Source organism: Aplidium turbinatum, chromosome 17 (genome assembly GCF_918807975.1).
Source record: "Aplidium turbinatum chromosome 17, kaAplTurb1.1, whole genome shotgun sequence".
NCBI lineage: Eukaryota > Metazoa > Chordata > Ascidiacea > Aplousobranchia > Polyclinidae > Aplidium > Aplidium turbinatum.
In genome coordinates, this window is record NC_137488.1 from 10,945,865 (window position 1) to 10,964,770 (window position 18,906).

Sequence of the window (18,906 nt, forward strand, 5' to 3'; positions counted from 1 at the left end):
GCCACGTTTCTTTGTTTTTTAATGATTATTGACCTAGCGTTATGGTTGTACGGTACGGTAGCCTACGTAATAATTGTGTAAGGTAACATCGCGAATTTATTTATTCAGTGCGTCATTGGCCAACCTGTGGAACTTGTGTACCGTACAGTGGATTGAGAACTGTTTGTCAACAAATTTGGTACGTTTATCAGTTCGACTGTTGTGCTTGCTGAATTGTGACTAGTGTCTTATGTTGTGTTATTTCTTGACAGAAAAACCGTATAAACTTCATTGCTGCGAAGCAGTCATTGGAAACCGAGTGATTTCTTCAAGTTGGCGTGCTTTAACAGTTGCTCAGTCCTGCCGGGTGGATTAGGAAAATCGTGACGTCACCGGCGCAATTAACTACCGCACCTGTTGTGTTCGCGTCGCACACAACAAATGACATTTCAGTGTTTTTTTCGGATTCCACCAAACGTATTTTTATCCTGCACCAGTCAATTTTGGAATGCTGCCCTAAAGCTTCACATTCTCGATTAAAAAGTCATTGCGCCACAAGATGGGTGGAAAAGCAAGAAGCCGTTTTTGTGTTTTTCGAGCTTTACGCTGCTATTTGCAAATCGCTTGAAAACATAGAAGCTTCCGGCGGAGACAGTGGAGGAAAAGCAACCATCATTCTACGTTCGATGGATGGACAGTTTCTGCTCACTCTGGAGACACTCAATGTTGTTTTGGAAGTAAGCATATAAGCTAAATAAACTTGAAAACAATCTTTTTTCCTCAGCGATATTGAGGATAACCTTCTATATAGCCTAGCCTATTTTGTCTAATTTAAACATATAGCCTATCTTTAAGGCTATGCGATTTCCTGTTAATAAAATGATAACCAACGGAAATAGTTTTGGTACGTATACTGTAATATACTTTCATGAAGTATTTAAGCAGCAACACTAATAGAATAATATTTTTGATACGAGAGCAAAATAATATTCTTCTAGGTTACCAAACCGCTTTCCAAGCTCCTACAAGGACCTACCGGTACACATACGTTGAATTCTGCAACGATGAATGTGAGAAGCTGCGCAACTGTGTTGCAAGACCTAAGGGGCGATAACAGGCTTTTTCACCAACTTTTTGACAAGGCTTGTTCAGTTTTTGGAGAAGAAATCCAAATGCCCCGGAGAACACCTAGACAACAACATCGACCTAACATTCCAGCTGAAACTGCAGAGATCTATTTCAAACAGGGGCGTATCCTCAATGGAAGCAAGGGAAGCAATGCTTCCCCTGTCAAAATTGAAAAAAGAGAAAATTATATTTTTCAGTAAAACGGTTTCGTAATTTCTTTACCTGAATACAAATTAGAACGGTTTCTAACTCATGTCCCCGTGTAATTTCAGCTCGGTTTTAATTTTAAAAAAGTTGGAAGCTTTCGGAAGCAAAGATTCGTATCGCTTCCCTTACTCTCGTTTTTGCTATACTAAGAAACAAGTGAGAGACTAAGGAAAAAAGCAGAGCAAAGTTTGCGCGAGTTACGTTTCTTTTAACTAATCCACGGAAGCAACTTTTCAATCGCTTCCCTGTCGCAGGGTTACCAGATTGGCCAAATTCCTCAAATTAGGCTTTTTTTAAATTAATTCTTCAAAATGCATAATAATCAGGGGCGTATCCTCAATGGAAGCAAGGGAAGCATTGCTTCCCCTGTCAAAATTGAAAAAAGAGAAGCTGATATTTTTCAGTAAAACGATTTCGTAATTTCTTTACCTAAATGCGATTTAGAACGGTTTTTAACTCATGCCCCCCCGTATGATTTTGAACTCGGTTTTAATTTTAAAAAAGTTGGAAGCCAACGGAAGCGAAGATTCGTATTGCATCCGTTGCTCTCGTTTTTGCAATAAGAAGAAACAAGTTTGAAAGAAAGGAAAAAAGCAGCGCAAAGTTTTCGCAATTTACGTTTCTTTTAACTAATCGCTGGAAGCGATTTAAAAATTGCTTCCAGTCGCGGGGTTGCCAGATTAGCCAAATTCCGCGAATTATTTTTTTAAAAATAACTTTTCAAAATGCATAATAATCAATATTTCTCTAATATTGTAACCTTACCAGATGAAACCATATTCAAAATTGTTCAATACATGTTCTATACTTGTTTAATACTCGTAATGTGGCGGATCAAAACTCATCCGCTACTTTTATAGGCTAACTTGCTATTTTTTGGGCTACTTTCAGAATTATTTTTGCTACAATTTATTAAAATCCACTACAAGTTATAAAATATATATGTAAATTTTATTATTTTTGATAGAAACAGGTAAATATATCCATTTGGCCTTTTCTTTGTATTATTTTGGCTTTAAGACTTTTTCATAGTCTGGCAACTCTGCTCTGTTGGATGTTGTGCCAGTGAGCTATGTAATGAGAAAATCTAGGGCACTGTTATGGTTATAATATCGGCCTTGTAAGCAAAAGTTTGAGCCAAATGTTGGCTTTACACTGTTATCCTGGCTGGATAGACTTTGGAATAAGACAGGATATGTGAGGTCTAAGCTAGACTTGACTTTGTAGCTGAGTTTTTGGTGTTCTCTAATTATAGTCGCATTTTTGCCCTTTGCCCGTTCGTGTGTAAGAGCTACCTTTAACAAGTTAATAGCTGTTTATCTGCTAATAAATTTCATACAAAAATTACCCTAAAGGTGTTTCCAGAAAGCAGTATAATTCATTATTTGAGTGTAATTTTGCAAAAATTTTCCGGGGGAGCATGCCCCCGGACCCCCCTAGAAAACACGTGCCTTCGGCACGCTCTATTCCCCCACGAGTTTTATTGCTTCCCTTGCTCAACCAACCAGGATACGCCACTGATTTCAAACGAACAGTTTTTCTTCCTTTTCTTGACAATTGCATGGCACAAATTCACGAAAGATTTAATGAACACTGCTCGCTAGCTTTTAAAGTCAGCACATTCCTGCCTTCATTGATTCATGAAGATGAGGACTGCCCGATCGACGAGATTTTCGACTTCTACCATGAAATGCTGGATGTTGAGCCAAGCAATTGCTTTGCAGCTACTACCTTATTGAATTGCGAAGATGGAGAGCGAATTGGCTTGCAGTTTCTGTGGATAAACGACCTGCGACTCTTGTGGATGCGTGTCAAGCTGCTGAACAACTCGGCACTTATCCGATTATCCATAAATTACTTCGAATCTTTGCTACGCTTCCAGTTACAACTGCCTCCAATGAGCGATGTTTCAGTTCATTAAAGTACTTGAAAAATTATTACCGCACGACCATGACCGAGCCACGTTTGAATGGTCTAGCTCAGATGTACTTAAACAAGGATATTGTACTCGAGTACGATGCAGTTATTGATATATTTGCCAAGCGCAACCATCGCATTAAACTGTAAATTGTCATTGCGAATCACCGAGAATGTTCAAAAGGTATTCGAGGTCGGAAGGACTAACTAATTGTTTATGCTCTGAAGTGTTTGATAGCCTATCTTTTGTTGATTGGAACAGTAACTTACTTCTGCGGATTCGCTCTTGATTTTTGAGTCCCCCTATCTTACGGTATTTTGACGGTATCAGCTAAACACCCCCCCCCCCCCGTTCTGACGCATCACATGACATTTTGGTATACACCCCCCCCCCCCCCTTTTATACGGTCAAACAAGTGTAATTTTAACCAAAGTAGAAAAATTTGAACCAGTTAATAGCCAGTTTCACCACATTTGAGATTTCTGTGTACTACCGTTGAGACTACCCCGTGTGCACTACCCCCAGACGCCGAGTCAGCCGCTACGCGGCTGACTGACATAATGTCTTGGCCCCCCCTAAAAAACTTTCTAAATACGCCACTGCTTGTAGGCTATTTGTTTTCTAAACATTTTGTATAGGCTACCGATGTAACATTCTGATTTATAAATTCTACAAGAAATTGGCGAATTTTATGGAACTGTTGTTGAACGTTCATTGCCTGGTTCACTGTAAGATATTAAACGACATTTTAAAGGCCATGCTCACACTTTCACAAAAAATTATTCTTTTACCTACATAGCCTACGTTTTATATTGATAAGTTACAACGTTTGTACACATTGTTGATTACCAACTCAGTTTGGTTCGTTTGTTACTTGAAACAAATCGAAACGAATGTCTATAAGTGCAATGTGTAGCCTAATTGTGTATAACACGGCTAACACCTAACCTCCAGCAAAAGAAATCGTGGCATGGATATTGGATAGGCCTACCCTATAGCTTTGCAAGGAAAAGGACAGATTTTTAGTTCACGCCGTTTTTAGCATCTTAACGGTTATGTGCAGCCTACTGTTTTAATCATATTTCTTGCAAGTAATTTAACAATTTCGTTAAGGCTGATCATTCCTTGTTGAAAAAAGTTAAGGCTTGGCTACTTGGAGATCGTGCCTGATTAGTCACATTTTGCAGATTTTTGCGATCGTGGCTGTCTGCCTGAAACTGTCTAAAAATTAGGCATTTTTTCACTTTTTGCTGATCTTAATAATATAAAATCATTTTATATTATTAAGATCAGCAAAAATTTTTAAAGAATCACTAAAAATGGGAAAAAATAAGTTAAACGTTCAGTCAATCTGTTTCTTGTTTTTTTTTCGGTAACTTTTGCTCTACTTTTGCTGCGCAGGCCTATACTGTAGGCTAATGATCTAAAATGATGTAAATGATTCTTCAAGAGTAACCTAAAATTCTACTTGCTGGCGAAATGTGTCCTCTTTTTAGGCGATGAAAATATGGTAGGCCTATTGAAGTTGAATAGTGTTTGAGTCCATTTTCTCCCCAAAGCATCAACATCCCACACAAATTTCCTAGATTGTTGTTCATAAGTTTTTCCTCAATTTTTTAAAAGTGTTTTCTCGATTTTTAAATCAAACCAAATGTAATGTTTTTTATACAGGGCTGTATGGATCGGAGATATATGCTGCTCTTCAGAGCTTTACAATGCAGACAGTGTCAAGGGAGCGCAACCGAGTAGCCTACATTGACAGCTAAGCTACCCGAATCCATTCAATTGCTGAGTAGGCAGTTGAATGGATTACCAAGCGGGCTTGCTTTCAAGTAAAACCTTAAATGACTTGGAAACCAGCTTCACTTTTTTATAAACCCATAAAAAGTACAATATTTTATAAATCAGAAAAAACGTCACCCTTATAATGTTGCATTTGCATAGGCTATAGCCCAATGTGGATGTAGTTTTTCATTGATGATGCTATCCCTCGTCTTCGAGGATGATGGCCTTCGCAATAAAATAAAAGCTAACGGTGAGTTCTTAAATGGCTATTTATTTTAGTTTTTCATTACTATGTAGCTGATACGCTTTATTTCAAATAGTCTACTCTACAGTAGGCTATATAATGAATCTATGAGCATAAATGTTGCAATTCTAAAAAAATTTCAGCTTCATTAAAAATACTTTTCGTTAAACCGGTATCCTAAAGACCAGCTGTATTTTCAGAAATAAAGCTCGTTTTTCTTTGGGAAGACATCTTAACCCTTTCTTTATTGGGCTTATTTTGCATAGGGCTATCTCTTTTTTCGCGTCTTGTAGGGCTATCTTGATTTAGGTTATATAAAATTTTAAGAACATTAATTTTTTTGTAGACAAGGTAAGCTATAAAATAAAATGAAAGACACATTTTAGATGGTAAATGTTGAGAATGAAAAATTGGACTTTTGGTTTGAAAATTTTGTTGAAAAACTTTTTTCACCAAGTCTATCATCAACATTGTTACTTTCTAGTAATTTCACTCCGTGCATTCATTCCTTCAAATGTATCGCATTGCTCTTGCATGATTCGGTGTGACTATTTATACAGTCTGAGAAAATTACAAACTCTCTGAATAGATGATGGAAAAAAAGATCTTCTATTTAATAAGCACCGTGACTTAACGAGAGTTTAACGCTAAAAAGCAAATACAGATCAGGGGCATTGTGGTCAAATCTCGTCAAACACAAGGTATAGGCTACGCAGATCGTAACCTAACTCAACACAACACGACCTTAATCCACATATAAACTTGGTTTCACGAAACTACATAGCATTAATTGTGGTCACGCAGCTTATACAATACATGTAAGCTACATCTTGGATCAGTGGTTCCCAAACTTTTTTGAGCGCGACCCAAATCTGAGTTTGGTGAACATCTCGCGACCCAAGACACAGACAACCTATATAAACAATTTTACCACTCCACTGTTTTTGCAATCTTTGCCTACTACAAACAAGACACAGACAACCAGTTGAAGGGTGGTCTACTGTAGCTCCTCTTGCTCAGAGTCTAAGTAAAAGTGCTAGATTCGTTGCTGAGTCAAACCGGCTTGGCTCCAGTGCCTCTTCTCGGTGCTTAAAAATGCGCTCATTTTTTACATGCGTCGGATGTCTCTTTAACTTGTTCTTCTTTAAGGATTCGTTTGACAACATTTTATAACACAGCCTACTGTACATAGCGGCTTGCCAGCAGCACCTGGATCGCAGATAAAAATGAACTTTAAATAAAAAAAAAATAGTTTAGAAATCTTAAATTGTCAACTTAAATAATAGCCTAATTTACGTGTACTGTGATTTATTGATGGAAGTGACTTGAATGCTGGTAAAATTGCTTGCCATAATTGATTTTGATAAGAGAAGCCGAATAAAAGCGTGTGATGCTCAATAGAAGAAAAAAAAGTTTATTTATAAATTAATTTACAACAGTCCGATTTTGGCAGATTTAGATCGTCTCTGCACGACCCATTTTCTGACCCTTCGCGACCCATAGTTTGGGAACCACTGCCTTAAATGATCGTTCTTTCGTTTTAAGACGACATAGGCTACTTTGAAACGTGTTTCTGCGTTTGAAAGTCATGAAACTTTTTTTTAAGATCGTTTTTCAAACTGATGCACTTAGTCTACTGACTAGGTGGCAATTGACTAGACCAGCGTTTCTTAACCGGGGGTGCTAGCACCCCTTGGGGGTGCTGGAATAGACTGTAGGGGTGCTAAATGCATGCAGTATAATGGCCTACTAAAAAATGCTATTTTATTTTTCTGCGTTTTTTCATCTTTCTGCCAGTATCAGCAGTTGTCATATCAGTGATTGCTGTTTCGAAGTAGCCAACATGACTTGCTGTTATTGTAGTCATCTCCCAGTTAAGTACGCAAATTGATCCTGAGTAGATTGTGCGAACTTACCTGGTGGGTGCTTTGTTGTAATATTGTTGCTCACTTCTCACTTCTAGAAACCACCATGACAAAATACATTCCCACAAATCACTCGTATCCAGAGTGGAAACAGCAGCCCTTCTTGGCAGATATGAGTGATGATAATAGACTAAAGGAGAAGCTGATTGACATGCAGGTGAATCAGAGTTGTTGGACAAAATTTTGTCCTTCCGCTTGCTGATTTCTGGTGTGATCAGTTGACAGCATATCCTGCATTGGCACGAGCAACACTGGAATTGATTGTTCCATTTCCGACTATACCTACTTGTGTGAAAAGGCGTTTTCCACTATGCTCCAAACAGGGGCGGATCTACCTGGTGGGCCTGATTGGTACAGGCCCACCCAGATTGACAGTGGGCCCAACCAAAATCAAATTCATGAAAAACAACATATTAATGTTTAATACTAAAACAACCAAGTGGCACTGAATTGTCTGTGGCATCACTATTTCACAGCATTTGTAAGAGATATTTGGTAACACTTAGTTTTTGTATCCTGGCACGCCGTGGCATTATTGGTGAAGGCCCACCAAGATATTTCTTAGGCCCACCCATAAATTACGTTCTGAATCCGCCACTGGCTCCAAATAAAAACAAAGGAATCGCCTTCAACATGGGTTGCTCCACGATATGAGAGTGGTTTTGACCAACACGAAGCCTCGAATAGAAAAATTGGTCACACATAAGCAACAATAGAAATCCCATTGATACATGCGTAACTAGTTACCCAGCTGGGTAACTTAAGTATGCTCAAGTTTGTCCATGTTCTTTCACTATTCTCGAGTTTTCCTATTTCTTTTATCACTAATGACGACAGTAGTTTTGAAAAATAAACACAATGATCAATTTGTATATCGCTTTCCTTTCAATAGTGCAGGCCAAAGTTTAATAGCGGCGCCGAAATTTTGACATGGTTTTTGATCGCTGGCGGTATATTTTGTATTTTTTTGTCGCCTAACAACCTGTGCTGTTGTTTTAAGAGAGTTGATTCACTTACATATGATTTTAATTGAATTTCTGTTGGTGAATGAAAGTCAAATACCAAATCCGGAATCAACTTCGTTAAAACAACTGCACAGTTTGTTGATTAAACAACAAGAGACTTCATTACAAAATATATTACTAGCGATCTGAAAGCATGTCAAAATTTCGGCCTCTGCTAAACTTTTGGTCGGCACTGTAGTAATCACATGTCAACAATAGTTAGGGGGTGCTACACTGGTCAGGCCTGTTTACAGGGGTGCTAGAGTCAGAAAAGGTTAAGAAACGCTGGACTAGACCATGGTTAGTCAACTAATGCTAACAAAGGTCCAGTTTGACAAGTTGAATATTTTTAGTGGTCCGGTGAATAAGGTATTTCTACTTCTACCATCCCTAGGTATTTCACACGCAACCACGAAAGTTAAACCATCTGTACCAAACCATTTTTTAAGTAAAATGTAACTCGAATTGGATTTCTGTGAAAGTGTTGGGGAGTCTGGGAGTCGAAGCCCCCAGCAACTAGGATAATCAAAGTAAAAATTGCTTCCTCCCAGTAGAAATCTGTTTTAGGAAGCCCTGAAACGTGGCAAAGAGGTTATTTTTCCAAAAGCTTAAGGTCTACCATCAACACCCAGAAGGTCCGGATTTGGACCGCGGTACGCCAGTTGAGTAGCCCTGGACTAGACCATATGCTCGTTTCGTTGTCTCCCTGTCAGTATGGGAACTTGTGCCACTTTTGCAGTGTAGCATATAGGCTATACCACTTGCATATTTCGACCATGTACTGCTCCTGTTTCTGGCAAATAAACCATTGGATGATTAGTACTCTAGTCTTAGTCCACTTCGTCTGCAAAAAATTAACCAATAGCGATGCCTCATTCTAAACAAAATCTTTTTGCATTAGTTTAATACTTGCAAACGCAGAACAAAATTTAAAAAAAGAATTTAATTTACTGACAGAGGTTGTCTCAAGCCAAAGCCAAGGCATCATGAGCTTCAGGTCCAGGACTGCAATCACCAGGAAAATGTCAAATCACGACCAACAATATATTTCAAATGGACTTTACACAAACAGTTAAATTGCACGCAATAGAGACGATGTGATAAGCAGCATTGATGGAAACTGGGCACTGAATCCATTAACTGTAGCAATGTATAATCACATAGGCATTAGCTATAACAAAAGCGGAGACCACTTTTATTAATTTTTTTCAAGCCCGACTGAACTTTATGAATGTCGTGAAACATGCAAATCGTGAAACATTCACAGCACAAACAAAAATATGTCAAATTGGCTTAAGAGTGCTGGTGAAGGCAACTGGTTTCCAAACGCAGCGTAAGTGATCCAGTTCCTATTGGAAGATTTACAATGAAGCGATCGATGTACAGATTCAAGATTGTTTCCAAACTTCAAATATGAAAATCTGCACATACGTAACAGAAAGCTTAATTGAAAGCCATGGAATTCACACACACGACAGGCAGTAAATTACAGAATGCGTCTTGGCAGTGCTTGATAAAGATAGCTTGGGTTTTTATTCACCTGCTACCCAGACCATTTTTTACACTGCAGACGGACGGTGAATCAATGTAAAAAACGGTTAATTTGCTGTCTGGGTATGGTGACTTACAAGCAAATTGGCTTCCACATCGGCTATCTTATATCGTCACAGCACCAACACAAACACAAAAAATTTATCGCAAATTGATTAACTTATTTTTTATACTAAAAGGGAACTTTCTTTTAACAAAACTGACGTGCAATCAACATTCCAATAATAATCGCAGAATTAGAAAACTACAACTCAATATTTCATGCAAATATGAAGAAACAGCATACCGATGTTAGGTAACCAGGAATGCCGTTGATTTTGCAAAAGCATTATGTTACCTGCAGCAGCTTCAAGGAGCAAGTATAAAAATAAGAAACCAAAAACTTGTAACAAAACGAAAATACTTTCTTCATAAATACACGTTTCACTTTCAATCATGTATTGTAGACCAAGGGTGTGCAAACCTAGGTTTAACTTTTTGGGCCGCGGTTTGGTCCGGATTTTAAATAATGTATGGTCCGCCAGACAACTTTCATTTATGTCACAAGTTTGCAACGTTTAATAAACATTATTTTTTGTTTGGCAACCCGAAAAGTTCAACCAGTGTGAAATTGGGCTAGCTAGGCGTGATGGTCGTTTATTGTGCACACATTCGTCATAATATAGTGAACAATGGGCATCCAGTGAACGCAAGTACGGGCACATGACAGTACAGTAGTATTGTTCTTTTTCAAGAATATAGCTAGTTGCGACAGTGCTGATGGTATGTTATCGCATGTTGCCTAGATTGAGGCTACCTATGTATTTTACATGGTCACAACATTGTCTGTGGAACACAATGTGGCCCGCGGACCAACCTGGTTATGTGTATGTGGTCCAGTAGTGCTGCCAGTTTGCACACCTCTGATGTAGACCCTTCGATAATTTAATTTTGGTATTGCAAATATATAAAACCAACTAAAACCGCAAGGTTTAACATGGTGTTTTGCGTAAAATTAAGATGTACATCCCTGTGGAGTTACTCGGTTTTATGTTTAACGTAATATACTTGACTACTGTGCGACATCAAGTTAATGTTTGAAAAAAATAAATCAAAGTAAGGTAGACGTCGAACCAAAGTCGTTTTGCATGTCGGCCAAACGTCACTACTCGGCCAAGCTGTCGAGAAGGCATTGAAGTAGAGAAACCAACAACCGTTTGTACATTCACAGTGGTAACATCTTGGCTAGCAAACCTTTTTTACATTAATTTAATATCTGCTGACGTTGAATTAATGCAAGAAAGAATTGATTTTCTGACTAGGAACGTGGACACGACGAACGAGGCCAGCCGAGAAAACATCTCAGGGAAAGTATTGACAAGCAAACAGAGCATCTTATGCGCTGCCTCTCCGTCAAAACAAAAGTGACCCAGACAGCAAAATTCGTCATTCTTGCGTTGATTCAACAACTGCAGACGTTAAATCAATGTAAAAACGACGAATTTTGCTGTCTAGCGAACCATTTAATTAAACAAAAATTAGCGGATGTAAATCGTTTAGAGCAGCGTTCTTGTAAATAAAATTATTTCAACAACAAAAGTATCATGCTACATTTGTGAAGGTGAGAATAAAAGTCTTGAATGTCGTCAAAGGCTGTAAATGTAAACTCGATCGATTTTCGTTCGATTGTACAATAATTTGCAAAGACGAGTTTTTTTTAGTTCAGTCATTACAAGTTCAAATTCTCTCATTAACTTCGTTTTCAGCAATACGTGGAACTTCTGTAAGCAATCTTGAAAAAAAATTACGGCAATAGCAAAGCAGCAAAATTAAAATTTGTTTATATTTGTTCCCAAGCCCCCCGATTAGTGTAATCAACCAACTTTTATTTGTTCCAGTTCAGAGGTGTTGTTTTTCGTGTTTGAAAAAAAGTTTCGCAGCTCTGATGCCGTTGCAAATGAACTGACAACGTTGTTCGTGAAAGATGTTTCCATTCAACACACACCAATCACCTTGAAAAAAATACTTATTTTATAACGAAACAGGATAACAACGTCACAAACAGTTCTCCTTCCCTATGTGTGTCCTACAACGCAGATTTTTCAAGCAAATCCGCAAACAGATCTTTCTTCACTTTAAAAACGCATATAAGCGTGTCTCGTTCAACCGTTGATGCCCCAAACTTCGAGGCTCTGAATGAAAAAGTCCTCTTTCGACGACAAGGAAGCGTTGTTGTACGTCAGACAAGGCCGCGTTCTTCCACGCAAAACGCTCTCATCGATCCAAAGACCAGCTGTTCCGCTGTAAAAAGTCACATGTTAGAAGCTGGCTTCTACTACGTGTGAGGGTCTTTCAGGCTTGGTGTTCTACCAATCGGGCTACAATCTTAGCACAGTTAGTAAAGTCTAGTTGTACGAAGTGGAACTGTTTTTTACTGTAAGGCAACAAATGTCCAGCTAACATAGGTTGTCCACTGTCACTTCAATTTCTAGACTAGAGATTTTGAGTAGGCAACTTAGTTTAGCCGGGGCCAGATTAGGAACAAGGGTTTACGACATAGTTTTCTGAACTCATTTTTCTTTCAAATACGAGATAAGATAAGAAAGTATGAGAGAAAGTACAAGTTACATCTGGTTATCAGACCTACAGTCAAAACACGTGGTATCGCTGTTCTTGCTGTCATACATTCGGCTGCCGAACCATCACAGTAGCCATATTTCACAAACAATGAAAACCATTGCACTTACTCTCCGCCACCGAACATGAGTGAGTTGTTGTTTCCTTTAATGAAGAAATTGTTTTCACCGGTCCAATCGTAGAATTCGATTTCAGGCTCAAGTTTAAAAAGAAAAGATTCCCCGTTGCCATAGAAGTGGTCACTAACACGAGGGCGAGATGGACAAAAAACACCAAAAACCTAAAGTAAAGTTAAAAAATCATTAACTTTAGATTAAAAATGGGAGTTATATTGTAGATGGTGGTAGTGATATTTTTGTATTGTTTCAACGTATAAACGCATACCATTAAAAATTTAAAGCAAATTTTATTTCGGTTTAAATCAACTTAAACTTACATTTTTGTCGCCATCTTTTATCAATATCACAGCCGAAGAATCCCGATCGATGTGATTCATCTTCCTGTACAATGTGCGCAGGCTCATGCCGTGTTCATCGGTGCTGTACAACAATCTCCATGGATAACCTACGGAACGAGCTGGTAGGTGCTTGCACAACTGGAAAGGAATTGACAAATCTTGAAAACGTTACTTTCGACATAAAGCTGTTTGAATCGTCACTGGTGTAATGCATCAAATGTCTCAACTTTTCAATTACCATTGTTTTATTGTTGTTACTTTTGTGCTCAGAAAAAGACATTGACTTTTCATTACAAAGGACAGAAATGCCAATATTGGGTATAAAAGCCAAACTTCTCATGCCAATTTTACCAAGCCAAACGTTCCCTACTAAAGAGAGAAAGTGCTAACATAAAACACCGAAGTCAGTTTGGCAACCACATAAAATTAATCAACTGGTAACATCGAACACTTCGCAGGAAGTTGATGAAAAGTGAGAACACACAAAAACTTACAGCGAGCAATGTGTCGTCATTCAAGAGCGGGCACGGGTCTAAAAGGTCAGGGATGAGAGATGAATCGTCATTTGCCAACTCCAACGGACTCATGGAGGCTCGCTTCTTTGCTTCATCAGAGCTGATGATCTGGGAAGAAAGGGGGACGGTGAGAGGATGAAAGACGCAAGGCTCCGCTCCATATAACTCTCTAAGTTAGTGAACGTTCAAGAAACGTAAATATTTTTTTTAATAGTTCTGAATTCCCTTAAACTATAATAGTACATTAAAAAAATCAAAGACAAAATTTTTGATAGAAACGAAGATCTGTGCTTTGACAAACATTGGAACCAAGACGATTACATTTTATCTATTGCTATCAATACACAAGCTTACGGTGTTTTTTGTCTCAGTCTATTAAATTTCGATTGATATCACGTCTAAATTGGGCTTAATGTAACATGTAACTCATCTAAACAACCGTACGCGCAGATAGAAGTTATTTACAGGTTTAAGAAGAGATTGCTGTTGGCCATCTTCTTCTTCATACGAAGACAGTTTGACGATGGTGTCGCTGTAGCTACTTGAGCCTTTCCTCAACAACGATTTCCTGGATGGACTTCTCTCATTGGTTAACTGGTTCATCACGTGAAAGAAAAGGTGTATGACGACACGAAGACCTTTGCGAGTTCCAATCAGACAAAAAGCAAGCAAGGTCCTGACTCGTTGACGAACCCTCCAATTGAACAAGGACAGGGCAAACAAGAAGGCTAATATATGCCACAGAGAGAACGTATCACCATGACGGGCTAAAGGCATACTTGTCTCCGAAGCGTGGTACTTGTCACAACAGAAGACACTTCACTGTATACTCGAGCTGGCAAAGTTGAAAGCTTCGTTTACTAAAAGCTGGGTTTTACCAACGCTGCTTTTTCAAAAAAAGTAATTTAATATGTTTATGAGGTAGCTCAGCTTTCTGTTCACTCGTCTGGTATTTGATGTTGACCCCGAACAAAGCTGCAGTTCGCTCACAAGTTTCTGCTGTGCATTATTTTTAAAAACAATCTCGCGACTCAATCCGTATTTTTCTAACATTGTAAAGTCTGCGAGAAATTGACCATATGCTGCACAACTGTAGCTGCAGTGCAGTTGGCTTCTAGCCCACACAGCCTTGATAGCACGTTGCTGCCGGTGCCTGAAGCTGACAAACCTAGACCTGCTGCACTGAACGACGGTCACGCAAAACTGAGCACACACACAACAAACACGTCATTGAACGTGTCACGTGATCCTACAAATTGAAAGCTCGACAGTTGTGATTTAGCGACATCTTCCGGCACAAGCACATTTGCAGCAAAAGAAACGCGAAGTGATTGCGCAAATTATATCGGCAATATGATGTTGCAATGCATTGAACGGATGATTACAACAGCAAAGCAGCGTGCGATTAGCAAGAAGTTAAAACGAAAAAAAACTCAAATTTCTGAAACTAATGGAAAGTGTTTCCTTAAAAAAATACAAAAGCGTACGCAATTTAAGTTCAACAACTTTCCAGATGGTAAATGCAATGTCAATGTAATCAATGTTAAAATGGTGGGCTTTTTAGTGATGTGGAGTTACCGGAACGGAGTTAATAAATTAACAGCTATATTAAGTTACGGCTAGATGCGGTAACAAGAAATTTCAACATGGTTTGACATTTTAGCAGAGAAATAGGAAGTTTGTTTTGGACGCAGCAAAAACTACGCGTCACGAAACACGTGGCAACATTGGTGGAAATAAGCTGGTGCTAGTAAATTTTTTGAACAGATGTGAGGGATTGGTGGAAACGTTGACACGTTGATGAAAAAAGATTTACCATTACCCCATTCACCTTGAGGTACTAGTCAGTAATTAAACTATTCTTTTCTCTTCAAGTGCAACAATAAGTTGGCCTGCCTATTCCCACGATATAGGCTAAATCTTTGGATAAGATGTCACAAAACTATTTCAACTCAGATATCAACTTTCGACTCGTGCAACGACTGAAATTATGCAATTTTATATATTTTCACTGTAAAATTACCTCCCATTCTTTATTGAAGTGCTTGTCCTCCAAAAAATAGTCGTCCACGAACTCTAATGCAGAGTTAGTGTGCGATCGAATGCGAAATTCCCGGTACGGTGAGTTTTTGTCTGCAAAACAACAATTTCGATAGCCAAAATACGTTGCGATAAAGCAGTCATTATTGTTTAATAAACTACCTGTTAGAGAACTTGCCGTTGGTGAACACCCAGTGAAATTTTTTTTTAAGGTTTTGTATTTTCAAATTTCATTTTATTTATTTTCTTCTCCAGTTGCACCACATGATCTCATAACTTGAAGAGTCGTAAGTAAAACACAAAATGGTGCAATCATCTTTTCTAGAAACCGTTGGTGCAGTAAATTAACCTACTAATCAAAGACTGATACTTCATCGATGGGAAACATAGAAACTTCATATCAATGAAAAGCACACGAATAAAACCAACTTCGAAAAACGAACAAAGTGAACAATTGAAGCTCCCACTACTGTGCCGGCCCCACAGTTGGTATGTTCAACCCATATTCCCCTGTTCTTGATCTGGCTTTCTCTATGTGCTTTTACACCGACTATCTTGTAAGTTCAAATTACGACGTCGCCTTACAAAACAAACATTGGAGTCACAGAACTGTTGTACTGACGAGTCAAGGAAACTCGCTTTAAATCAATTCCAAAGTTTTACAGAATTCAAACTAAGGACTGACCAGATTTTGTAGGAAACTCGGTGTCACCAAACGAGTCGGCTACGATGAAGCCGCTTTGCTCGGCAAAGTCCAATGTGTAGTTGTCCGGGCTCCACTGCATAAAGAACGACAAGAGACCGTCAGATCTGAAAGAGAAAACAGCCTTGAGTATCATAATGAAACCATCAGCATACATCTCTTTGCATGTTGTCGAAAAAATTTTTAAAAAAACTTCCAAAACCGTTGTTTTATGTTTGCTGAACTAAATCAGCAATTAAACGTAGAGGTATATTGGACATAAATCGTACTTTTTCCTGAATCAGGTCGCAACTAATTATAATTGAAAGTCATCCACAAGTAGAAGATTCAACATTAATTTGCGCAAAAGCAACGTTATTTCAGCTTATGTTTTCCAGCTACAAGCGTTCAAACTCAAGATATTATCTGCAATGATTTCCTGCAAAGTCATTAGCACCTCGCTTGTCTCAGTGCAAAACCCTAATCGAGTTTGTGGCTGAGCACTTGTAACAATTCTAAATATAAGGTACGATCGTGAATGCTTGCAATGACTAATTCAAAAATTTACATGTATCCTGTAAGTGGGTGTGGCCGTCAAATCCACCGCTGTATAGAATGCACTTCTAATACAACGCTATCTTTGATTTTAAATATCATTCAAATCGTAGCCACCAAGTGAAAGTTCGTTCAAACTTATTGTGGTTTCGTTGAACTGCTTTGACCAGGTTTATTCTTCATTACAGATGTGCTCGTTTTGCTCAAATGCAGTAAGGTACAAATTACGACACAGAAATGACACCCATGTGTTAACGAAACGATTTAGGGATGTTCGAAAAAAGCACAACGTAAAATTTTCCTTCTTTTGACGCAAAACTTCTTTGGGCAGGTTTCGTTTCAAATTTATTTTTAAGTAGTCGTAGTTTAAACCACCTTTTCATTGAAAAAATCTTTCTTCGTCTAAATCTGAATGAAAATCGTTCTGAGCACTGCTGCTACAATCTCGGTAACTTTAAGTATAGCAAATCAGCGTGATATACAAAAGTTACCTGATACGAGGCACTTGGAACCAACCCTCCTTGACTTCTTTCTTCTTCGATTCCGTGTCTTTGCTCTCTTTCTTTGGACTGTGCGTTAAATTACCCAGCAATGAAAACGTTTTCATCATAGGATTTCGAGATCGTACACAAAGAAACATATACTTTCTGAAATAAAATTTTTGAAATGTTACTATTAAAAAAAACGTGCAAATTGGTCAGAATCGTTGTAAAAAGTCAAAACCTGTACATTTGGCCTAAAAAAGCAGTGCTATTTTTTTTAACCACATACTGGTGGAGTTAATTGCCTGACAATGAGACTAGCAATGTGTTTTTCATCTGGGCAAATGCAACATGTCAGATTGCTTTGCATGCGCTCTGATGATTTGTTTTTTTGACCGGACGTTGCAGCGTGTTTGTCGTTTGAATGCATTTTCACGACTTTGTAACGACCTTAGTTATTTATTGGTATGAAACCTGCAGTGATAGACTAGTCGCGGCGAAGCAGCCCAGCTGACAAACTCACAGCTCTTTTGCACTTCGGAATAAAAAGCACTACTGATTTTACTGTGCAAAGGAAACTTTATTAAAGTGACGCTTTATAAAAACTTTTTATGAGTGAGATGATAACTTTACTCTTCCAAAAGCATTTACTCTTCCAGTTTAAGCTGAACTAAACTATCTTGGTCGTATATCAAGCGTATTAATTACTTTCTGGCTGGAGATGCATCCGTGCTGATTGCTGACATTAGACAGATAATAACCAACAACCAAATACCAAAGCATATATACGCCGCAAAGTTTCGCAATATTTCAAACCTTGAGGCACTTTCTAGAGCTGCAGAACGCCTCGTCACGAAGTGTTAGCGTTGGCGAGGGATTGCGTAATTTGACCGGTTCTAAATTAGCATATTCGTTACAACTATAAATGGAGCAAGAGTGAATGTGCCGGTTTCGACATGCATTCACCTCACACACGACGCAAATCGCGTACCAATTAGCATCACAACAATATAAAAGTGCAATATTCTGACTCATGTACTAATTCTAAACTTCTGACACCTGTTGCAAAGCATCGGGCAAAAAACGTATGCGAGCAACTGCAACTACCAAAGAATCATGCTCGTTTCACGTGTCATCCACTTGTCACCGACCAACTGTCATTACTTCGCTTGCCATTGCTCCAACTGCGGAAGATTAAATATCTCAAAAATATGATAAGCTTCTTAACTGAAGGTTTCACGAATAAGTGGAAAAGCAAGTTATTTTCAGATACTCGTCTCGAAAATCGGCCACTGATAAAATGGTTCCTGTTATTCTAGATCCGAGGCAGTATTGTTATTCTTCGTCGTATGAGCTGTTCTTCTGGACTATATGTTTGGGCATGATGTCATCAGCCACTCGACAGTCTCGTCATCCAGGGCCTTCAGTCCAGGCGCTCCATGTGGTGGTTGATGGATTGGGCAGTCATGGACGACATGATCTACTGTCTGGTCTGTGGCGCCACACTCGCATCCCGGTGAGGAAGCCAGGCCCCATTTGCACATGTCTGAACGAAAGCGACCGACGCCGGTTCGTAGGCGGTTAAGCCGGACCCACGCAAGTCTTGCGAGGGACATTCCCGGAGGGTGGGGATCGACGTCGGGTAGGAAATCACGGAGTCGGGAGGTGTTGTTTTGCCACTCCATGTTCCATGTGTAGTTCGTCCAGTGTGCCGCACTTATTCCAAGATCTTCAACGTTGTTCAGAAGCTGTCGTGCGGCGGGCACAAATGGGCGTCTTGATTTCAGTCGCTGCTGTCCTCCAGGTAGGCGCTGAAAT

At 38.9% G+C, this 18,906-nt stretch overlaps 1 protein-coding gene across 2 annotated transcripts in view; it reads right to left on the reverse strand.

Annotated features, from left to right (window-relative positions):
- Window positions 1-9,077: 9,077 nt before the first annotated feature.
- Window positions 9,078-18,906, reverse strand: part of LOC145786485 (oxidation resistance protein 1-like) — a 38,494-nt gene continuing 28,665 nt past the window's right edge. For both annotated transcript variants that reach the window (XM_082598150.1, XM_082598149.1), the window contains exons 10-16: window positions 17,098-17,253; window positions 16,055-16,179; window positions 15,353-15,462; window positions 13,309-13,437; window positions 12,794-12,952; window positions 12,468-12,637; window positions 9,078-12,021 (exon numbers count right to left, since the gene is read on the reverse strand). In XM_082598150.1, coding sequence (XP_082454276.1) covers window positions 11,883-12,021; window positions 12,468-12,637; window positions 12,794-12,952; window positions 13,309-13,437; window positions 15,353-15,462; window positions 16,055-16,179; window positions 17,098-17,253 — 988 coding nt within the window. In that variant the 3' untranslated portion in view covers window positions 9,078-11,882. The remainder of the gene's footprint in view (window positions 12,022-12,467; window positions 12,638-12,793; window positions 12,953-13,308; window positions 13,438-15,352; window positions 15,463-16,054; window positions 16,180-17,097; window positions 17,254-18,906) is intronic.